Below are 19353 nucleotides of genomic sequence, written 5' to 3'. Positions count from 1 at the left end.
TAAGACCCAGTGCTGTGGGATGTTCTGTATGGCAAATGTGTTGCTAATTAGTCAATAAATAAAACACTGATTGGCCATTGGCTAGGCAGGAAGTATAGGCGGGACAAGGAGGAGAATAAAGCTGGGAAGTGGAAGGCTGAGTCAGAGAGACACTACCAGCCGCCACGATGAGAAACAGCATGTGAAGATGCCGGTAAGCCACGAGCCATGTGGCAAGATTAATGGAAATGGATTAATTTAAGTTGTAAGAACAGTTAGCAAGAAGCCTGCCATGGCCATACAGTTTGTAACCAGTATAAGTCTCTGTGTTTACTTGGTCGGTCTGAGCGGCTGTGGGACTGGCAGGTGAGAGAGATTTATCCTGACTGTGGGACAGGCAGGAAAACTCCAACTACAACCCAGGGTAATTGAACACACACACAAAGCATTTTATACTAAGCATCATTTTATACCCACATCATCACATAAGGATTAAGCTATGAGGAGGTGTGTGTGTGTGTGTGTGTGTGTGTGTGTGTGTATACTTTGGTTCTTACAATAACTCTTGATAGTATCCTTTACTTTTAGAGATGAGATCTCACTCTATAACTACATTGTCCAGGCTAATGTCAAAACTGAGTTCCTCCCCCCTCGGCCTCCTGTGTGTTAGGATTACAAGTATGTACTACCTCTCCTGGCTTATTAGTGCCATTTGCAGATAAAGAAACTAAAGTAAGTGAGGCTATTATCCTAATAATTACCATTATTATTTTTAATGGTGCTAGGGATTAAACCTAGGTCTTTACACATTCTAAACAAGTTCTGTAAACTGAGTCACACCTCCAGCCCTTACACTATTAATTATTAAACTCACAAACAGAATTCAGTCTGAATGTCTATTAAACTCATAGTCTTCCCATTGTACTATTATAATATGCTGCCTTGAAAGATAAACTCATTAATCAAGAGTGGTAGCTCTGGGGCTGGAGGGATGGCTCAGTGGTTAAGAGCACTGGCTGCTTTTCCAGAGGACCTGGCTTTGATTTCTAGCAGCCACATGGTGGTTCCCAACCACTTTGAGGAGATCCGATGCCTTCTTCTGGCCTCTGTGGGGGCCAGGCAATGTAGACATATAGGTAGGCAAACACATATACACATAAAATTACAAAATAATTTTGGGCCATGCATGGTGGCACACACCTTTAGTCCCAGAACTCAGGAGTCAGAGGCAGATGAATCTCTGTGAGTTTGAGACCAGCCTGGTCTATAAGACAGCCAGGACTATGTACAGAAACCTTGTTTAAAAAGAGAGGAGAGGGGGAGAAAGACAGAAGGAAGGATGGGAGGGAAGGAGGGAGGGAGAAAGGAAGGGAGGGAGAGAGAGAGATAAAGAGAGAAAGAAAGAAAAGGGAATTGTGGCTCATGCTTGTAATCCTAGTACTTGGGAAGCTGAGGCAGGAAGATCAGGAGTCTAAGGCGATAGCTACATAACCAATTCAAGGCCAGCTTGGGCCATATGAAACCTTGTCTCAAAACCAAACAATAATAGTAAAAAAGAACTCTGTAATTTTTGTTTTGTTTTTGTTTTTGTTTTTCGAGAAAGGGTTTCTCTGTGTAGCTTTGGAACCTGTCCTGGAACTCACTCTGTAGACCAGGCTGGCCTTGAACTCACAGAGATCTGCCTGGCTCTGCCTCCCAAGTGCTGGGATTAAAGGCGTGCGCCGCCACCACCCGGCATGAACTCTGTAATCTTAACAACAGCCTTACAGGATTAATCTTGGTTTTCTCTCCAAGTCCTTCTTCTTCTGGTAACTTTGAGTGCATCCAGTAGAATCGGAAATCAGTCTGCCACAGAGAAGGTTGAGTAAAAGGATAAAATATTGTTCATCTCAAACTCTTATATGAATGAAACATCTCATTCTAATAGCCATGTGGCTTATAAAGACCTAAGCCCTGTTGTTGCTATCCCCATTTCCATTTATAACCATTCATTTATCAAAATTTTCAAGATTTTAACTGTATGTGGAGTATGTTTCAGACGGCAAGATGGATCAATGGCTAAGAGCGCCTGCCATGCAAACCTGTAACCTGAATTTGATCTTTATAACCCACACTTGGAAGATGAAAACCTTCACCCAAGAGATATCCTTTGACATCCATGTACTTGCCTTCACTCAAACACATCACAGACATACAATAATGATTAACACAATTCTAAAATATATTTCCATTGTTTATATTATACAAAGTATTATATTACATAAAAGCATTTTCATACAAGTATATGTTGTAAAGATTTTTTCTTTTAAAATTTAGGAAAGCTGCCAGTCATAATGGCTCAAACCTGCATAAATCCCAGCATTTAGGAGACAGAGGCAGGTCATCCTTGACTACACAGTGAAATCAGCCTACAATACATAAGGCCTGTCTTGACTCCACTCTCCTTCAATAGTAGGGTGGCTGGGCATGGTGGCTCACACCTGGAATCTGAGCAATCAGAAGTCTGAAGCAGAAGGACCACAACTTGGAGGCTATCCTGGACTATATAGCAAGTTCTTACATTTACTTATTTATTTAGGTTTGGTGGGGGGTTTTGTTTGTTTGTTTGTCTTTGAGACAGGATCTCTCTCTCTCTCTCAATATATATATTTATATATCCAAATGTCTTGGAATTTTCTGTGTAGACCAGGCTAACCTCAAACTAACAGAGATCTGCTTACTTGCCTCTATAAACTCACAGAGACCTGCTTGCCTCCCTGGGTGCTGGAATCAAAGGCATGTGCCACCAGGCCCAGCCGACACCTGTAATCTAACTAATGAATCTTCCCCTCTTTTTGTTTGTTTTTGGTTTTTTTGTTTTATTTTGTTTTTGGGGTTTTTTTTTTGTTTGTTTTTTTGTTTGTATTTTTACTTGTACTGGGATCAAAGGTGTGCACCACCACTGTCCAGCAATCTCTAGCCTCTTACATAGGGTGAGGTAGCTTGCTTCAAACAATAACAACAACACAATCTTCACTCAGATATAGTGGGTCATGACTGTAACCCCAGCATTTGGAAAGCTACAGCAGGATTGCCCACAAGATTTAGGCCAACCTGGGCTACATAGTTCTAAGCCGGCTTCAGCTACAGAATGAGACTCTATCTTTAAACAAACAAACAAACAAACAAACACATACATAAATAGATGGGCCATGGTGTCACACACCTTTAAACCCAGCACTTGGGAGGAAGAGGCAGGTATATGTCTGTGAGTTTGAGGCTAGCCTGGTGCTACAGAGCAAGTTCCAGGACAAACCAGAGTTACACAGAGAAACCCTGTCTGGAAAAACAAACAAATAAATAGATGAATGAATGAATGAATAAATAAATAACTTCACCCACGCTCTAGGAACTATATTATCATTATTGCTATTTTACATGTTATGGATTCTGAGAATCAGAAAGGTGAAGTCACTTGCCTGGTTGAACAAAGAAAGTATTGTCAGACCTAGATTCCTTCATTCCAAAGCACATTAATACTAACTCCCTTGCTTCATTTTAATCTGGCTCTTAAAAAACTCTACAATGCTGAATCTTTTCCTAAGTACTTGATTCTCTGAATTATTAATGTGTATCCTTCTATGAGACACTCCTTGTTCTTTTACTTTGCTTCTGGAAATTTGAAACGATAAAAGTAATTTTCTTTTTCTTCTGTGTTTTTGTTGAGACAGGGTATCATATAGCTCAGGCCGGCCTCAAACTTGATATCTATTGAACTTCCGATCCTCTGTGAAGGCTATAGGCATAGACCAGTATGAGGTACTGGGGACTGAGCCTAGAGTTTTGTGTATAGTAGGTAAGCATTCTACCGACTGAGCTGCATCCTCAGCCCCTTGATTTGTTGTTTTGTTGACACAGGAATGGTCTTGCTAGTAGCTCAGGCTGGGCTTGAAATTCATGACATTCTTCCAGCTTCAGCTTGTACTAAAGGGACCATAGACATGAGCTACCATGCTGAACTTGTCTTTTCCTTATAGTATAATTATATATGTGGAAATATACATGTGGTTTTAATTACCAAATCTGTAAGCTGTAAATATATGTGGTGAGTATCCTTTGACAAAACTAAAGGGAGGGCTGGTCAGTAGCGGCACACGCCTTTAATCCCAACATTTGGGAGGCAGAGGCAGGTGGATCTCTGTGAGTTTGAAGCCAGCCTGGTCTAGAGAGCAAGTTCCAGGATAGCCAGGGCAACACAAAGAAACCTTGTCTCGAAAAACCTAAAGCAAACAAACAAACAAACAACAACAACAACAAAAACTAAAAATAAAAAAACTAAAGGGAAACATGAACCAGGAATGATGATAAAAACCTATAATCCCAACCTCTTGGGGAGATTGAGACAGGAGGAGGATCATAGGTTTGTGGGTATCCTGGGCTACATAATGACTTCTTATCTCAAAAACAAAGTTGGGTGTGGGCTACTTAATGAGCTCCAGGCCACCCAGGGCTAGATATTAAGATTCTATCTCAAACAAACTGAACCACCATTAGCTGGCATTTCCTGAAATCCACCCTAAGGTAATAGGTATAAAGAAACAGTCTAGCAGGCTATCCCAGTGTGGTGGTGCATGCTTTTGATCCTAGCACTCAGGAGGCAGAGGCAAGTACATCTCTGAGTTTCAGGCCAGCCAGGGCTACACAGTGAGACCTTGGAGAGAGAGAGAGAGAAAGAGAGAGAGAGAGAGACAGACAGACAGACAGTCAGTCCAGTCAGTCAATCTGGAGCTAGGCATAGCAATTCATGCCTTGTAATCTCTTCCTAGAGCAAGCTTTGTGATTTGAGGCTCTTTATCATATCAAGGATGACCTGGCATTTTCGGGGTCAGGATGTGGTGGGTGAAGGAGGGAAGGTACAGGAGTTTATTTGATGGTGTTGTCTGCATAAGATGGCACACTTCTTACCCTTCAATCATTCCTACAACAATCCTCTCATTCCCTGGAGCCATGCGAGGGCCGGCCCCAACTGCTAAGAGGCCCACTTGCACCTCTGCTGTTTCTTCTTCCTTAAGAACTGCTGTATTTCCCTTAGTTCCTCACACTTATTTTTAAAACTAAGCTAATTCAAACACCCTCAAAGATGCAGGGAGCATTAGATAATGTTCTTGATTACCACATCCTGTATCTGCCAAGAAGTTGGTCACGTACCAAACCCACATGCTGAACCACCTTCCCGGGAGGAAAGAAGACAGGAAAGACATGAGGAGATTATCAATCCTTACCTGACAGTCATAAAAAGGGTGTCCCCTCCAGCACATCACATCCAAAACATAGTAGGTCTGGTTCACCTCACTGTAAATGCAGTCCAGAATGGTGTAGTCTACAGATACAAGGAAGAAAGTCAACACAGAACTCAACTTCCAGCCAGAGTTCCATCCACCATGATGAAAGGAGCCTCATCTTAAGAGGCTCAAGTCAAACAATCCGTAGGGCTTATGGCAATTGTCAGTGCTAAAGATGATGGATTCATCAAGGAGAGAGTTCTGCATAGCCCTTTCTAGCTACTAGGCATAGCTAAAGGATGTTATGAAGTAAGACAGTATGAGAGATCACACTTTAGCAAGTGGGAATTCTAAACAAGTTGGGACATTTATTTACTTTTAGAGAAGCTCAGTTTTTAGTTTTGCTTTGTTTTTTTAAGACAAGCTAGCCTGGAATTCACTATGGACTCAAAGATGACTTTGAACTCCTGATCTTCTTGCTTCCATCTCCCAAGTGCTAAGATTATAAGCAGGTACCATCAAACCAGTATTTTATTGTTTTAAGACACGACTTGACTTTGTAGCCCAGACTGGCCTCAAACATAGGGTAGTCCTACTGTCCTTGACTTCCTGAATGCTGGGATCATGAGCACCTGCCACCGCCCTAGGCTATTTTTATTGTATGTGTATGTGAAAGGTTTTGCTCTGTTACCCAAGCTTGCATTAGCCTTCTGAGGGACTGGACACAGTCGAATCTGGCTTACCTGTTACATTCTTACTGTAAGTGCTGTGCCGTGTGAGGAATATCAAGTATAACTTGTCACTTGCTTCAAGGAAATAGATATAAGGTGATCATAGAAAGAGTTTATGTATGTCACACAACATCAACTATGAACAACAGGAGTTCTAGGAGAAAACTGAAATAAAGGAAGCAGGCTACAGTGCCCCTTACCTGTATTCTCTGAACTTGGTAGGCTGAATCACGAATCTTTCTTTCTTTCTGGGTTTTTTGTTTGTTTGTGTTTTGTTGTTTTTGTTTTGTTTTGTTTTGTTTTGGTGTGTGTGTGTGTGTGTGTGTGTGTTTGAGACAGAGTTTCTCTGTGTAGCCCTGGCTATCCTGGAACTCACTTTGTAGATCAAGCTGGTCTCCAACTCAGGGATCTGCCTGCCTCTGCCTCCTGACTGCTGGGATTTAAGGTGTGCACCATCACACCTGGTGAGGATCAGGAATTTAAAGTCATCCTTAGTACATGACCAACCTGATCCCTATATGAATCTGTCTGAAAAAAACAAAAACAAAAGCCAACCCAACAGAGAAAGCTAGCCTTACTACAAAACACAGAAGAAATCATCAATTAGCCTAAGCAAGGCAAGACTAGAGCAGGGTCTGGGCCTCAGCCTTGCCAGTTCCTCTCAAAACAACACATTATTTAATCCTTATAACCTAGTCCATTTACTGAGGCCAGGTAGGAAGAAAGCTAAGGTTGGAAAATGACAAAGGAGAAAGGGAATTGGACTGGGAAACCCCAGAAACAGCTCACTGTGTTGTTACACTTGACATTCTGTCAGGAATCTTTACAGAAAAAACTGTGCATGTCATTTTGTAATAAAGGGCATGATGACTTCATTCAGAAATGTTCTATCTGGTGGGCCTCACAGGATGCATGTATCATGCAGCTGAGGAGACCTGACCCTGAGGGAGAATGCTTTCAGAGTGGGTCATTAAAACAACTAACCAAGGGTCTGTTTTACACATGCACACAGTAAAGTTGTGGCGTTGCTCTGATGGAGAGGCCTCAGGAGAATGTTTCTCCCTATCTCCTAAAGCCCAAGTCCTTCCCCTATGGATTTCCAGCGTTAACCAGGGTTCAAGACTAGGAATGGGGATGTGGCCTTGTCCTTGGAGAGTAACAGGGATCAACAAGAACAAACCAGCAGCAGCTGGCCCTGAGACTATCAGAATCAATGACAGCCGGGACATGGTGGCACATGCTTTTAATCCCAGCACTCAGGAGGCAGAGGCAGGCCGATCTCTGTGAGTTCAAGGACAGCCTGGTCTGCAGAGTGAATTCTAGAACAGCCAAGTCTACACAGAGAAACTCTGTCTTGAAAAACTGAAAGAAAAAAAAATAGTTCATATTTTATAGAAAATCACCTAGGTTTTTTACAAATGTAAACTCTGCCTGATTTTGATTCCATACAATAAGAAGGGGAGCTACCTCACCTGCATCTAAGGGCAAAAGCATCGGACAACTTGACACACAGAACATCCATGAAAGCTAAAGAGGCCCTGTCCTGTTAACTTCCAGAAAAGGGTCAAGGTGAAAAGGAAGAAGTTTGTGACTATCCGCAGCCTGGGATACAAAGTAACAGAGGTGCACAGAGATGGACCAACAGAGCCTCCTGTTCTAGATGGACAACCTCGAGATTTCCAGGGCCAACATGCCCTTCCGCTATTTTCTGTCTGCCTAGAACGAGAGGATTGAGGCCCTAGACCAGTACAGTGTAACTGCTTATGGACCAAGCCCTACAGACCATTATCTTCTAGGTGCTGAGCAGAGAGACTAAAAGGTCAAAGACAAGTTTTTGGATCCACTAGAACTGAAAAACAATTAGTTTTTACTCCAATTTCACATTAGATTCTGGAGCACCCAGCCCCATCCAATGTCTCCACAAGACTCAGTGTGTGAAATCAGCCTTGGCTCTCACTTTGCTTGGTCCACCTCTAACCCCATGCCCCCCACCTCTCCAGCTGGCTTGATTGGCTCCTAGGGTCCCACCTTAACACTGGGTGTCCAATTTCCTGATTCATGTATCCACCTACCATCCCCAGGCATTCACTCATTTCATGGCCTGACCTCCATACCCTGGAAATGCACACACCTGCTCCTACAATCCATCTCCAGGCTCCAAGGGTGCATCCAGTAGACCTAGGAATCCACCCAAACATGTTAGACGTCCACCCCCAACTTCCCTGGGTTCACTCAACACTCAAGGCCCCTACACTGAAGCCTCAGAAATATTCCACTCTTCCCACCTTCAAATGAAATGCTAATTACAACTGTCTGGTTTACTTTCTGCATTTTTCTATGGAGAATATTTGCAAAGTTTTGAACTTTGTTCTATCCCAGAACCTGTTGAACAGACTTGATGTTAAAAACAAACAACTGTAAAACATGGAGTCAAGGGATGTAATTCCATTGTTAAAGTACTTGTCTGGAAAGCATAAAGTCATGGGTTCAATACTCAACAATATTCAATGTTCAATAAAGCAATATCATCCTTAGCCACAGAGCAATTTGAAGGCCAGCCTGTGCAACATGAGACTGTCTCATAAACAAAACCATGGTGCTGTTGCAATGGCCCAGAAGTTAAGAGCAGTGACTGCTCTTTCAGAGAATCCTCAATGCCCAGCATTCACATAGCAACTCACAGTAGTTTATAACTTTAGTGCTAGGCGGTCTGACGAACCCCCTTGGCTTTCAGGGCCACTGCATGCAAGTGGTACACAGAAATACATGCAGGCAAAATATCCATACACACAAATAATAAAATATAAAAAAAATTTAAACATAAAAAACAAATCCCCCCCTCCCCCGCAAAATTCTTAGCCAAGCAAGACACCATCTTGTACTAGTAAAAAAAAATTGCAAATGAACCACACATAATGGCACATGCTTATAATTCTACTACTTGGGAAGTAGATCAAAGATAATGGTTTCAAGTCTTGACTACACGGCAAGTTTGAAGATAGCCTGGCTATACAAGACCTTACTTTTTTTTTTTCCTTAAATGACAAAAACTTAGTAAATAACTAGGTATAATGGTACATGCTTATTATCTCAGTTTGCTATCCTAGCAATAGGGAGGCTAAGGTAGGAAAATCAGGAGGTTCGGGTCAGCCTGGGTTACATGGTGCGCTGGACAGTTTTATGTCAACTTGACATAAGCTAAAGTCATCTTTGAGGAGGGAAGCTCAATTAAGAAAATGCTTCCTGCCAGGAGGTGGTGGTGCACTTTAATCCCAGCGCTTGGGGATAGAAGTAAGTGGATTTCTTCAAGGCCAGCCTTGAAGAGGAAGTTCCAGGGCTACACAAGGAAACACTGTCTCAAAAAAACCAAAATAAGAGAGAGAGAGAGAGAGAGAGAGAGAGAGAAAATGCTTCCATAAGATTGGGCTATAGGCAAGCCTTTAGAGTATTTTCTTAGTTATTGATTGGCAAGGAGGGCTCAGCCCACTGTAGGTGGTGCCATCCCTGGGCGGGAGGTCCTAGCTTCTATAAGAAAGCAGGCTGAGCAAGCCAATAAGCAGCTCCCCTCCACGGCCCCTACATCAGCTCCTGTGTCCAAGTTCCTACCCTATTTGAGTTCCTGTCCTGGCTTCCATAAATGATGAACTACAATGCAGAAGCGTAAGGCAAATAAGCCCTTTCTCTCGAACTTGCTTTTAGACGTGGTGTTTCATTTTAACTTAAGGTTTTATTATTATGTATGTTACATGCACAAGGGCATGTGCTATGGCACACGTGTGGCGATCAGAGGACAACTCTTAGAAGTTAACTCTCTAACTTTCACTGTGGGCTCAAATGCAGGTCATGAGGACTTCACAAAAAGCACTTTTACCTACTGAATTGGCTGGCCGGCCCCTGAAGCCTCAGAGATCCTGTGTGATTGAGCCCCAGCACTGAAGGGATAGTGGAGGAGGAAGACCAAAAAACACAGTAAATAGACATCATATGTAGGTACCTTTGGCGGTTGTTGAGTTTCTCCTGTTGCCTCCTGGCAGAAGGGAAGAAAACCTATTGACACAGTAGCCGCTCTTGGTGTAGGCACTGGTTGAACCCTGTAGGGAGAAAGCTACCATTCTCATTAGGCATTCAGAAGTATCCTTGCCTCTTGCTTCTGCATCTTACAGGGTTGTCATTAGCCCAAAGAGATGAGCCAAAGACTCTTGCAGCAGGAAAACACTTCTTGAGGCCAACTCCAGGCACAGCTGTGTGGCAGATGAAAACGGGAGGCAAACATCCCTTTTATCACATACTAGGCTTGCTGGTGTTAGAGGCAAGAAGCAGTTACTCACCCTGGAGGCCACGATAAGGGCTCTTTTCCCAACAGGACACACAACCACAATCCATTCTTGCCCCAAATCTGAAGGGACGTCAATTAACCACTCAGAAAGCATCAACTGGGAATATAAAAATGGTGTTAAAAAATCAGCAGGAGTTTATCATTCAAACATTACAAGAACAAAGCATTAACATCCCACATATATATTACAAATATAGCTAAAAGTTGAGGGCAGAGGTATTTCCATCCCAGCTGCTCTAAGAAAAGAAGCTGGTCTCCAGCATAACCAAAAGATGGCAGGCATTCACTGGTGACTTGGCATCTGCCCTTATTATCACTATCTGTATCCTACTTTCTCCTTTAACTCAAGGCCTAAAGAGGCTTTTTTTCCTTTCCTTATTTGCCGACTGGGTACCAGCATAACTATTATATTCTGGGTTTACACCTCAGGAATGAATACTCACTCTGAGTCATGCTCAGACTTGATCATTATTTCCCAAATTGATATGCCACACATTATGATAAAAGATGTTAGGAGGCAAGCCTGGTGGTATAGGCATATAATCTCAGCTACTTGGGAAGCTCGGATGGGAGGACTGCCAAATTCACAGCTTGTCTGGACAACTTAATGAGATGCTGTTTCAAGTTTTGAAAGCTGGCCTTCACTCACTCTGTTGGTGAAAATGACTCTGAACTTATGATCCTCTGGTTCTACCTCCTGAATGTTAAAAGTGCAGGCCTGAACTGTCAGTAGTGGCTCACACCTTTAATCCCAGCACTTGAGAGGCAGAGGCATGTATCTCTGGTCTATAGAGCTAGCTCCAAGACATTCAGGGCTACAGAGAAACCCAGTCTGGGGGACAAGGGAGAATTCCAGCACATTGCACGCATATAGTACACAGAAACTCATATAGGCATACACATAGTCACATTTAAAAAAAATAATTCAAGCATGATTGTCAATATTTGCTGTAAGAGCTATTGAAAACACTTTGAAAGTCAGGTATGGTGATGCATGCCTTTAATCCCAGTACTGGGGAGGCAGAGGCAGGAGGATCTCTGAGTTTGAGGCAAGCCTGATCTACAGAGTAAGTTCTAGGACAGCCAGAAATATACACAGAGAAACCCTGTTTTGGGTGAGGGGGAAGTGTTTTCACATAAGAATGTTAAATCAGGCTACTGCCTAAGTGTATACCTTAGATATGACCTTATTCTTTTTCTGAATATGTTCTAGGACTCTCATAAACAGGACTATTAGGCATTATTTACAGTGACAATATCCTAACTTCCTGTATCCCTGTGATCTACAGTTCTGTTTACAAAGTGTAATCCTGTTCCATATGCCTTAGGAATTACCCTGTGATCTCATTTAAATTTCCTAGCAACTTTTTTTTTTACTCTATTTAGGTATATGGGTATTTATTTGTATGTATCTTTGTGCTCCACATGCATGTCTGGTGCTCAAGGAGGCCAGAAAAGAGTATCAGATCCTTCAGACTGGAGTTACAAACTGGTGAACCATCATGTGTGTGCTAGAAACTGAATTCGGGTCCTCTGGAAGAGCTAGTGCTCTTAAATGCTGAGCATTCTCTCCAGTTCCTCTTAGCAATTTTTTAAAGACATCAAAACTCATCAAAATCCTACGTATGGTTATCATAAAGGAAATGAAGGGCAACTCTGTTTTGAGCAGTCCACATCTAGATCTTGGTGTGCCACACTCTTTTCTTTAGTTCCTCTCCTTCTGTTAACTCCCACAAGGAAGTCTATGTTAAAAATATCTTTTTTTTTTTTAAGATTTACTTATTTATTATGTATACAGAAGAGGGTGCCAGATCTCATTACAGATGGTTGTGAGCCACCATGTGGTTGCTGGGAATTGAACTCAGGACCTCTGGAAGAGCAGTCGGTGCTCTTAACCTCTGAACCATCTCTCCAGTCCCCTAAAAATATCTTTTATAAGAGTACAGATATGGGGCTGGAGAGATGGCTCAGAGGTTAAGAGCACTGGCTGCTCTTCCAGAGGTCCTGAGTTCAATTCCCAGCAACCACACGGTGGCTCACAACCATCTGTAATGAGATCTGGTGCCCTCTTCTGGCCTGCAGTCGTGCATGCTGTATAATAATAAATAAATATAAAATTAAAAAAGAGTACAGATATGGCTCAGCAGTTAAGAATACTTGTTGCTCTTGCAAAGGACCTAGGTTCAGTTTCCAGCACCCACATAGTAACTCATAGCCATCCCCAACTCCAGTTTCAGGGACTCTGATACCCTCTTTTGACCTCCACAGGCACGAGGCATGCATGTGGTACACATACATTCATGTAGGCAAAATACTCGTGCACACAAAATAATAAAATAGTAAAAAAAATCTGGTAACTAATCCCGGACGGCAATGGTGCACACCTTTAATCCCAGCACTCGGGAGGCAGAGCCAGGCAGATCTCTGTGAGTTCGAAGTCAACCTGGTCTACAGAGCAAGATCCAAGACAGGCACCAAAACTACACAGAGAAACCTTGTCTCGAAAAACCAAAAAAAAAAAAAAAAAATCTGGTAAATTTATAAAAACACACACACACACACACACACACACACACACACACACACACACACACATACACACACTCATGAATATATATATAAAACCCACTCTGGGTTAGCAAGATAACTCGGTGGGTAAAGGCAATTGCCACCAAGCCCAATAACCCGATTAGTAACTGGGAATCACATGGCGGAGGGTTAGAACTGACTCCCATGGGTTTTCCATTGACCTTCACACACATCCCATGGCAGATGAATCCTTACACACCTTACCTAAGGTTTCTATTGCTGTGATAAAACGCTGTGACCAAAAGCGACTTGGGGAGAAAAGGGGTTATTTCACTTGCAATTCCATTAAGTCAGGGCAGGAACCCAAAGCACAGCAGGAACCTGGAGGCAGAAACTGATTCAGAAGCCATGGAGGAATGGTGCTTACTGACTTGCTCTGCATGGTTTGTTCAGCTGCTATCTTTTAGTTATTTTTCTGAGACAGGGTTTCTCTGTGTTACAGCCCTGGCTGTCCTAGACCACCTGCCCAGGAGTCATATCACCCACATCAATCATCAACCATCAATGCAGTACAGACTCACCTACAGGTCAATCCTATGGAAGCATTTTTCTCAATGAGGAATCTTTCTTCCCAAATGACCTAGCTTCTGTCAAGTTGATGTAAAAACTAGCCAGCATAAAAATATGTACACATTCAAATAAATAAATAAAATGTTAAAGAAAATAAAACTAAAATGCTGCTTCATACTGGCTCATCCTGAAAGTCCTTTCTGAGGCAAAGTCAATGATCTGGCTTTATCACAGTGAAGTTCTGAAAAGGCTGTTGTAGGGTTGTAGGGGAGCAGGAGGGAACTACATGTCTAGCTCTCTGTACCACCACTGATGGGGTCCATCTCCAAATCTCAAAAAAAAAAAAAAAAAGAGTGGGGCTGGGGTAGAGACTAGTGGAGAATGCTTGCCCTGTGAATGTGCATGGCGTTGTGTTCAAGTCTCAACACTGCAAAAGAAAGATAGAAAGAAAAGGAAGGAGAAGGGAGAACGGACAAGGGGAAAGGTAGGAAAATAAGGACAGGAAGAGGGCTGCGGGGAGGGGTGTTAAAGTGCTTGCTGTGCAAGTCTGTGGAGAAAGGCCTCTAAAAGTTGTTCTCTCACCTCCACACATGCACACTCATACACACACATAGGTACACACAAAAAACACACATACAATAAGTGAAATATTCTTTAGCAGAAAGAAAATAAATGATAAAGGACAGAACATTTTTCTAAAGAGTATAGATAAATGTTTAGTAAGCAGATTAAAGGCTGCCCTAGGTGGGCAGAATATGAGGAGTGGGGTGACGTGTGCATGCATGCACGCACGCACACACACACACGCGCGCGCACGCACACACACACACACACACACACACACACACACACACACACGACTACTGTAGCATTATTCATAATAGTCAAAAAGTAGAAGCAACTCAAAAAACCATTAATTGAAGAATAAATAAATATGTCCCTTCAACGGAATATAAGTTAACAATAGACAGACTGATAAATACTATAACATAAATGAACCTTGAAAATCTTATACTAACTGAAAGAAGCCAATCACAAAAAGACCACAGTTATTCAGAATAGGCTGGTCTGAAGACATAGATAATAGATTTCCAAAAGGAAAAGGAAGAATAGTAGAGAATGACTGCTAATGACTATGGAATATTTGTGACGGTGTGTGTGTGTGTGTGTGTGTGTGTGTGTGTGTGTGTGTGTGATGATGATGAAGAAAATGTTTTGGAATTAGCTAGAAGTGATAATGCACGCTTGTAATTCTACACTTGGAAGTGGAAGTTTTGAAGGATCTGGAATGCAAGCTCATCCTTGGCTACACAGCAACTTAAAGGCCAGCCTGAGCTACTGTCTTAAATAAAAAGTGACCTACCAGAACAAGATAGTAAGAACTTATTGCTGGGGCTGGAGAGATGGCTTGGTAGTTAAGAATGCTTGTTGCTCTTCCACAGAAAGAGAGTCCAGGTCCCAACAGCTCACAACAACCTGCAACTCCAGCTTCAGATGATCAGACGCCCTCTTTTGGCATCTGTGGTCACTCCCCATATGTATACATACATGCATGCATGCATGTACAAGCACACAGACACACAAATGCAAATAAATAAATAATAAATCTTAAAAAAAAAATATACTACTTCTAAAGACAACACAGTCTTGGTTGTAAGATAATAGGAAAGTCAACCTGGAACTCAACTGAAAGCTTCCTCCCTTTTGGCTTGCTTTACAGAGTGCTGGGAGAGAAGAGACATCAATGGTCTCACCACGCTGTGCAAGAGAAATTCATGGCCCTGCCCAGTACATGGCTCCATGCAAGGAGTCGTCTAGAGTAAACCAAAGTCAATCATACAGGGTGGAATTCCCCCTAGCCTCTGAAAATTTATAAAAGCCCAAATATTCTATTTGTTTTGGGAATTTCTCTTCTAAAGGAACTCACTCTCCTTCAGGTCCCCATCATATTGTCCATGATGGCTAATCTATCTTACTCTGTTACTTTAAGTTAATTGGTTAATGAATTTCCTTTCCAGGTTTGTTTGGATTTTTGTTCATTTAGTTTTTTGTTTTGTTTGAGACAGAGTTTCACTCTGCAAACCTGGCTGGTCTATAACTAGATATGAAAACTAGACTGGCGTCTCTGCTTCCCAAATACTGGGATCAAATGAGTGATCTGTTTCCTTTCCAGATTTTTTTTGTTTGTTTTTTTGTTTTTGTTTTTCGAGACAGGGTTTCTCTGTGTAGCTTTGCGCCTTTCCTGGAACTCGCTTTGGAGACCAGGCTGGCCTCAAACTCACAGAGATCCGCCTGCCTCTGCCTCCCGAGTGCTGGGATTAAAGGCGTGCGCCACCACTGCCGGGCTGCCCTCCACCCTTTCTTATACCTCTCCCACCCCTTCAACTCCTCTGCTCCCTACAAATCCTTTTCCCAAATTTATGTCTTTTTGTTTTGTGACCAGCTACATTTAACCAGGGTCTAGATTTGGAACTATGCATTTGAGCCTGCAGGGTTCACTAGTGGGTATGTACCTGAAAACACTAATTCCCTCCTCCCAGAATCTGTCCACAGCCTCTCTTTCAGCAGGGAGGTGTAGGCCAGTCTTTTATAGGCCCGGTGCAAGGAACTGCAGCTGCTATGAGTTCATGACTGTAAGGTTCTATCATGCCATAAGATGAGGAAGACAGCATGCCATACACAGCCCTTCTCCATAGCTTCTGTTCTTCCATTCTTTCTGTTTTCTCTTCTAAAATGTTCCCTGAGCCTTAGAGGGGAAGGTATAAATGTCTATTTTAGGACTGAACATTCAGCTGTCACTTATTCTCAGCACCTTAAACAGCCAACCACCATTCACTTCAAAAAGAAGCTTCTCTGATTAAGACTGAAAGTAGTTGCCAGGCATGGTGGCACACACCTTTAGTCCCAGCACTCAGGAGGCAGAGGCAAGTGGATCTCTGAGTTCGAAATCAGCCTGGTCTACACACTGAGCTCCAAAACAGCCAAGGATACACAGAAAAACCCTGTTTCAAAAATAAACAAACAAAGAATTTTCAAGGCAAGGGTGTTACATGCCTTTAATCCTGGGGCTTGGGAGACAGGCAGGTGGATCTCTCAGTTTGAGGCCAGCCTAGTCTACAGAGCAAGTTCCAGAATAGCTAGGGCTACACAGAGCAACCTTATCTCTAAAAACAAAAAGATAAAAATAAAAAATAAGAGTACAGGGGTTATTTATGAAAAACAAAAAATAGCCGGGCGGTGGTGGCGCACGCCTTTAATCCCAGCACTCGGGAGGCAGAGCCAGGCGGATCTCTGTGAGTTCGAGGCCAGCCTGGGCTACCAAGTGAGTCCCAGGAAAGGCGCAAAGCTACACAGAGAAACCCTGTCTCGAAAAACCAAAAAAAAAAAAAAAAAAAAGAAAAAGAAAAAGAAAAAATAAAAAATAAAAAATAAGAGTACAGGGGCTATTTATAATCCATGTCTATCACACAGCAAAGCCTGATTACATATAACAAGTTTTTCATTTTTCTTGAACAGAACTAAATTGTATGAGGCAGAAGAATCATGGGCTCAAGGTCAATTTGAGCTACATAGCCAAACCTTGTCGAAAATAAAAATTGAAGTAGACTTCAATGTCACAGAAGGTATTATCTGTACTATATTTGGCGGGGAGAAAGAGATGGATGGGTATTCCCAAGAAGTGTATTCTAAAGGCAAGAGGATCCTACAAAGCAGTATATTATAGCAGGGAAGACCTGGGCTTTGACTCAGACCTACAACCTCTCTTCTTCTAGAACACCAGGACTGCCTCTTTCCCATTTCCCCTGTAGCACCGCCAGCATTGAATTGAGTGTGGCAAAGTGACTGGTTGTTTCATTGCTCAACATTACCTTGGTCAACTGGATGTCCTGCACAGGATCTCTTTATTTAAGGACCGATGTACTTCCTCCTGCCTGCTACCACCCCAGTGTATAATGACAAGACTGTCAAGACTGGCCTCCTACTACTCTAGCTGGGAAAGACTACCAACCGGGGAAGGGAGGAGGACACTGGGATTGTGAGCAGGTCCCATCCAAACGAACTGTGCATGACTATTCAAAAAAAAAAAACATGGAAGGCCAGGAATGATAGAGCATGCCTATAATTACAGCAAAAGAAGGGACTGCTTGCTATAAGTTCAAGGCCAGCCTGGTCTACAGAGTAATTCCAGGCCAGCCAGGGCTACAAAGAAAGACCTTATCTCAAAACAAAATGAAACAAAAAAACCAAAGACAAGGAGGCTGGGGTTCTAGTTCAACAACGACAGAACATTTGCCTAGCATCTACAAAGCCCTGGGTTATATTCCCTGCCCAGAAGAATGAGGATGGTGAAGATGTGGAATCTGTCACTAGAGTAGTAGCTCAGGAGCTTTCTGTATGAGCTGGCAGCCTCTGGTTAACGGCGTGGGCTAGATGGGCTAGTCACTCTAAGTCACTATCCACAGGCTTCATCAGTGGTTTTGGTTTTGATTTTGTTTTGAGACACAGTCTTTCTATATAGCCTGACTATCCTAGAACTCACTATGGAGATCAGGCTGGCCTCGAACTCATAGAAATCCACCTGCCTCTACCTCCCAAGTGCTGGACTAAAGGCATGTACCACCACATCCAGCTTCATCAGTGCTTCCAGTCAGCCAGCAGAACTATAAGCCAGCTCTGTTACCATCATTCTCTCTACAAATACACAGCAATTAGCTTTGCCCATCCTCTTTTTATAGCAGCATTTCATTTATTTTGGTGGGTTTTGACTATATGTGGAGGGTGCAAAACTCTAGACGACTCACTTGATTAGCATAGCGTTTTGGTAACTTCTTGCCAGGGTCAATGTCCATTTCCTCTTCATCTTTCTTATCTTCTTCCCCACTCTCCATCCCTGTCCAGTCATCTTCAGCCAGTCTTCTGGCATGGTTCACATAATCCAACCGCTTGCTGCAGAAAAAGATAAGGTCAGGTCTACACATCTATACAAAGATATCCCACAATGTACAGATGTCATTCAATTCAAGGATGACAAATTTGGAAGCAACTAGGGGATTCTGGTAAGGGTAAAAAATAATGAAATTTCCTTTGCAAGTTAAACTACTGACTGTCTCCTCATAGCTCCTAATCAGGGAACTCACTCTGAACACATTCAGCTTTCCTTGGTTTCTTAAGAATGTTCAAAGTAGGGGCTAGAGAAATGGCTCAGTGGTTGGGAGTGAGACTGCTATTCCAGAGGACCCGGGTTCAATCCCCAGAGCCCACATGGCAGCTCATAGCTGTCTGTAACTCCAAGAGCTGACACCCTCACATAGACATACATGCAGACAGAGCACTAGTGCACATAAAATAAAAATAAATAAATTAGTAAAAAAAAGTTCAAAGCAAAAAATTTATTCTTAAAGGAATTTCCAAGACTCACTAGCTGAATAAGATGAACCCACATTACCCCACTACATTCCATATGAGAAATAACATTTCCTGCCTGGCAGACTCATCAAAAGCCCCAGAGATGGGAAGGATGAAACACATTAAATGCAGTGAGAAGTCCAAAACAAGAGAATCTTCTGGGGCTTTCCACTTCAGACATCATGCTGATCAAACAAACACCCCAAATCTCAGGCTTTTCTTGTTCGACTTTCCAAAGAAGCCGCCTGGCCTAAGACTTGGCATCTTTGCTGGTGTGGTAATACACATCTTTGATAGTTTTTCTACTGCTGGGAAGAGACACCATGACTACAGCAACTCTTATAAAGGAAAACATTTAATTAGGTAGCTTACAGTTTAGAGGTTTAGTCCATTATCATCAGGGCAGGACATGACCCTGTACAGGCTGACATGGTGCTGGAGAGCTAGCTAAGAGTTCTTTATCTTGTGTCGGCAACAGAAAGTAATCTGTCTCACTGAGCATGGCTTGAGCATATATGAGCCCTCAAAGCAAGCCTCCACA

General features: G+C 42.5%; 1 protein-coding gene across 3 annotated transcripts in view; it reads right to left on the bottom strand.

The window, feature by feature from the left end:
* Snupn (snurportin 1) overlaps window positions 1-19353 on the bottom strand; it is a 34427-nt gene that overhangs the window by 6180 nt on the left and 8894 nt on the right. For all 3 annotated transcript variants that reach the window (XM_052761330.1, XM_052761348.1, XM_052761339.1), the window contains exons 3-7: window positions 18209-18353; window positions 10300-10404; window positions 9966-10062; window positions 5241-5338; window positions 1747-1824 (exon numbers count right to left, since the gene is read on the bottom strand). In XM_052761330.1, the coding sequence (XP_052617290.1) occupies window positions 1747-1824; window positions 5241-5338; window positions 9966-10062; window positions 10300-10404; window positions 18209-18353 (523 nt within the window). The remainder of the gene's footprint in view (window positions 1-1746; window positions 1825-5240; window positions 5339-9965; window positions 10063-10299; window positions 10405-18208; window positions 18354-19353) is intronic.

This window comes from Peromyscus californicus, unplaced genomic scaffold, assembly GCF_007827085.1.
Source record: "Peromyscus californicus insignis strain IS unplaced genomic scaffold, ASM782708v3 Scaffold_11__1_contigs__length_118956290, whole genome shotgun sequence".
Lineage (NCBI taxonomy): Eukaryota > Metazoa > Chordata > Mammalia > Rodentia > Cricetidae > Peromyscus > Peromyscus californicus.
Note: the sequence above shows the minus strand (reverse complement) of the source record. Positions and strands in the feature narration are given on the sequence as shown.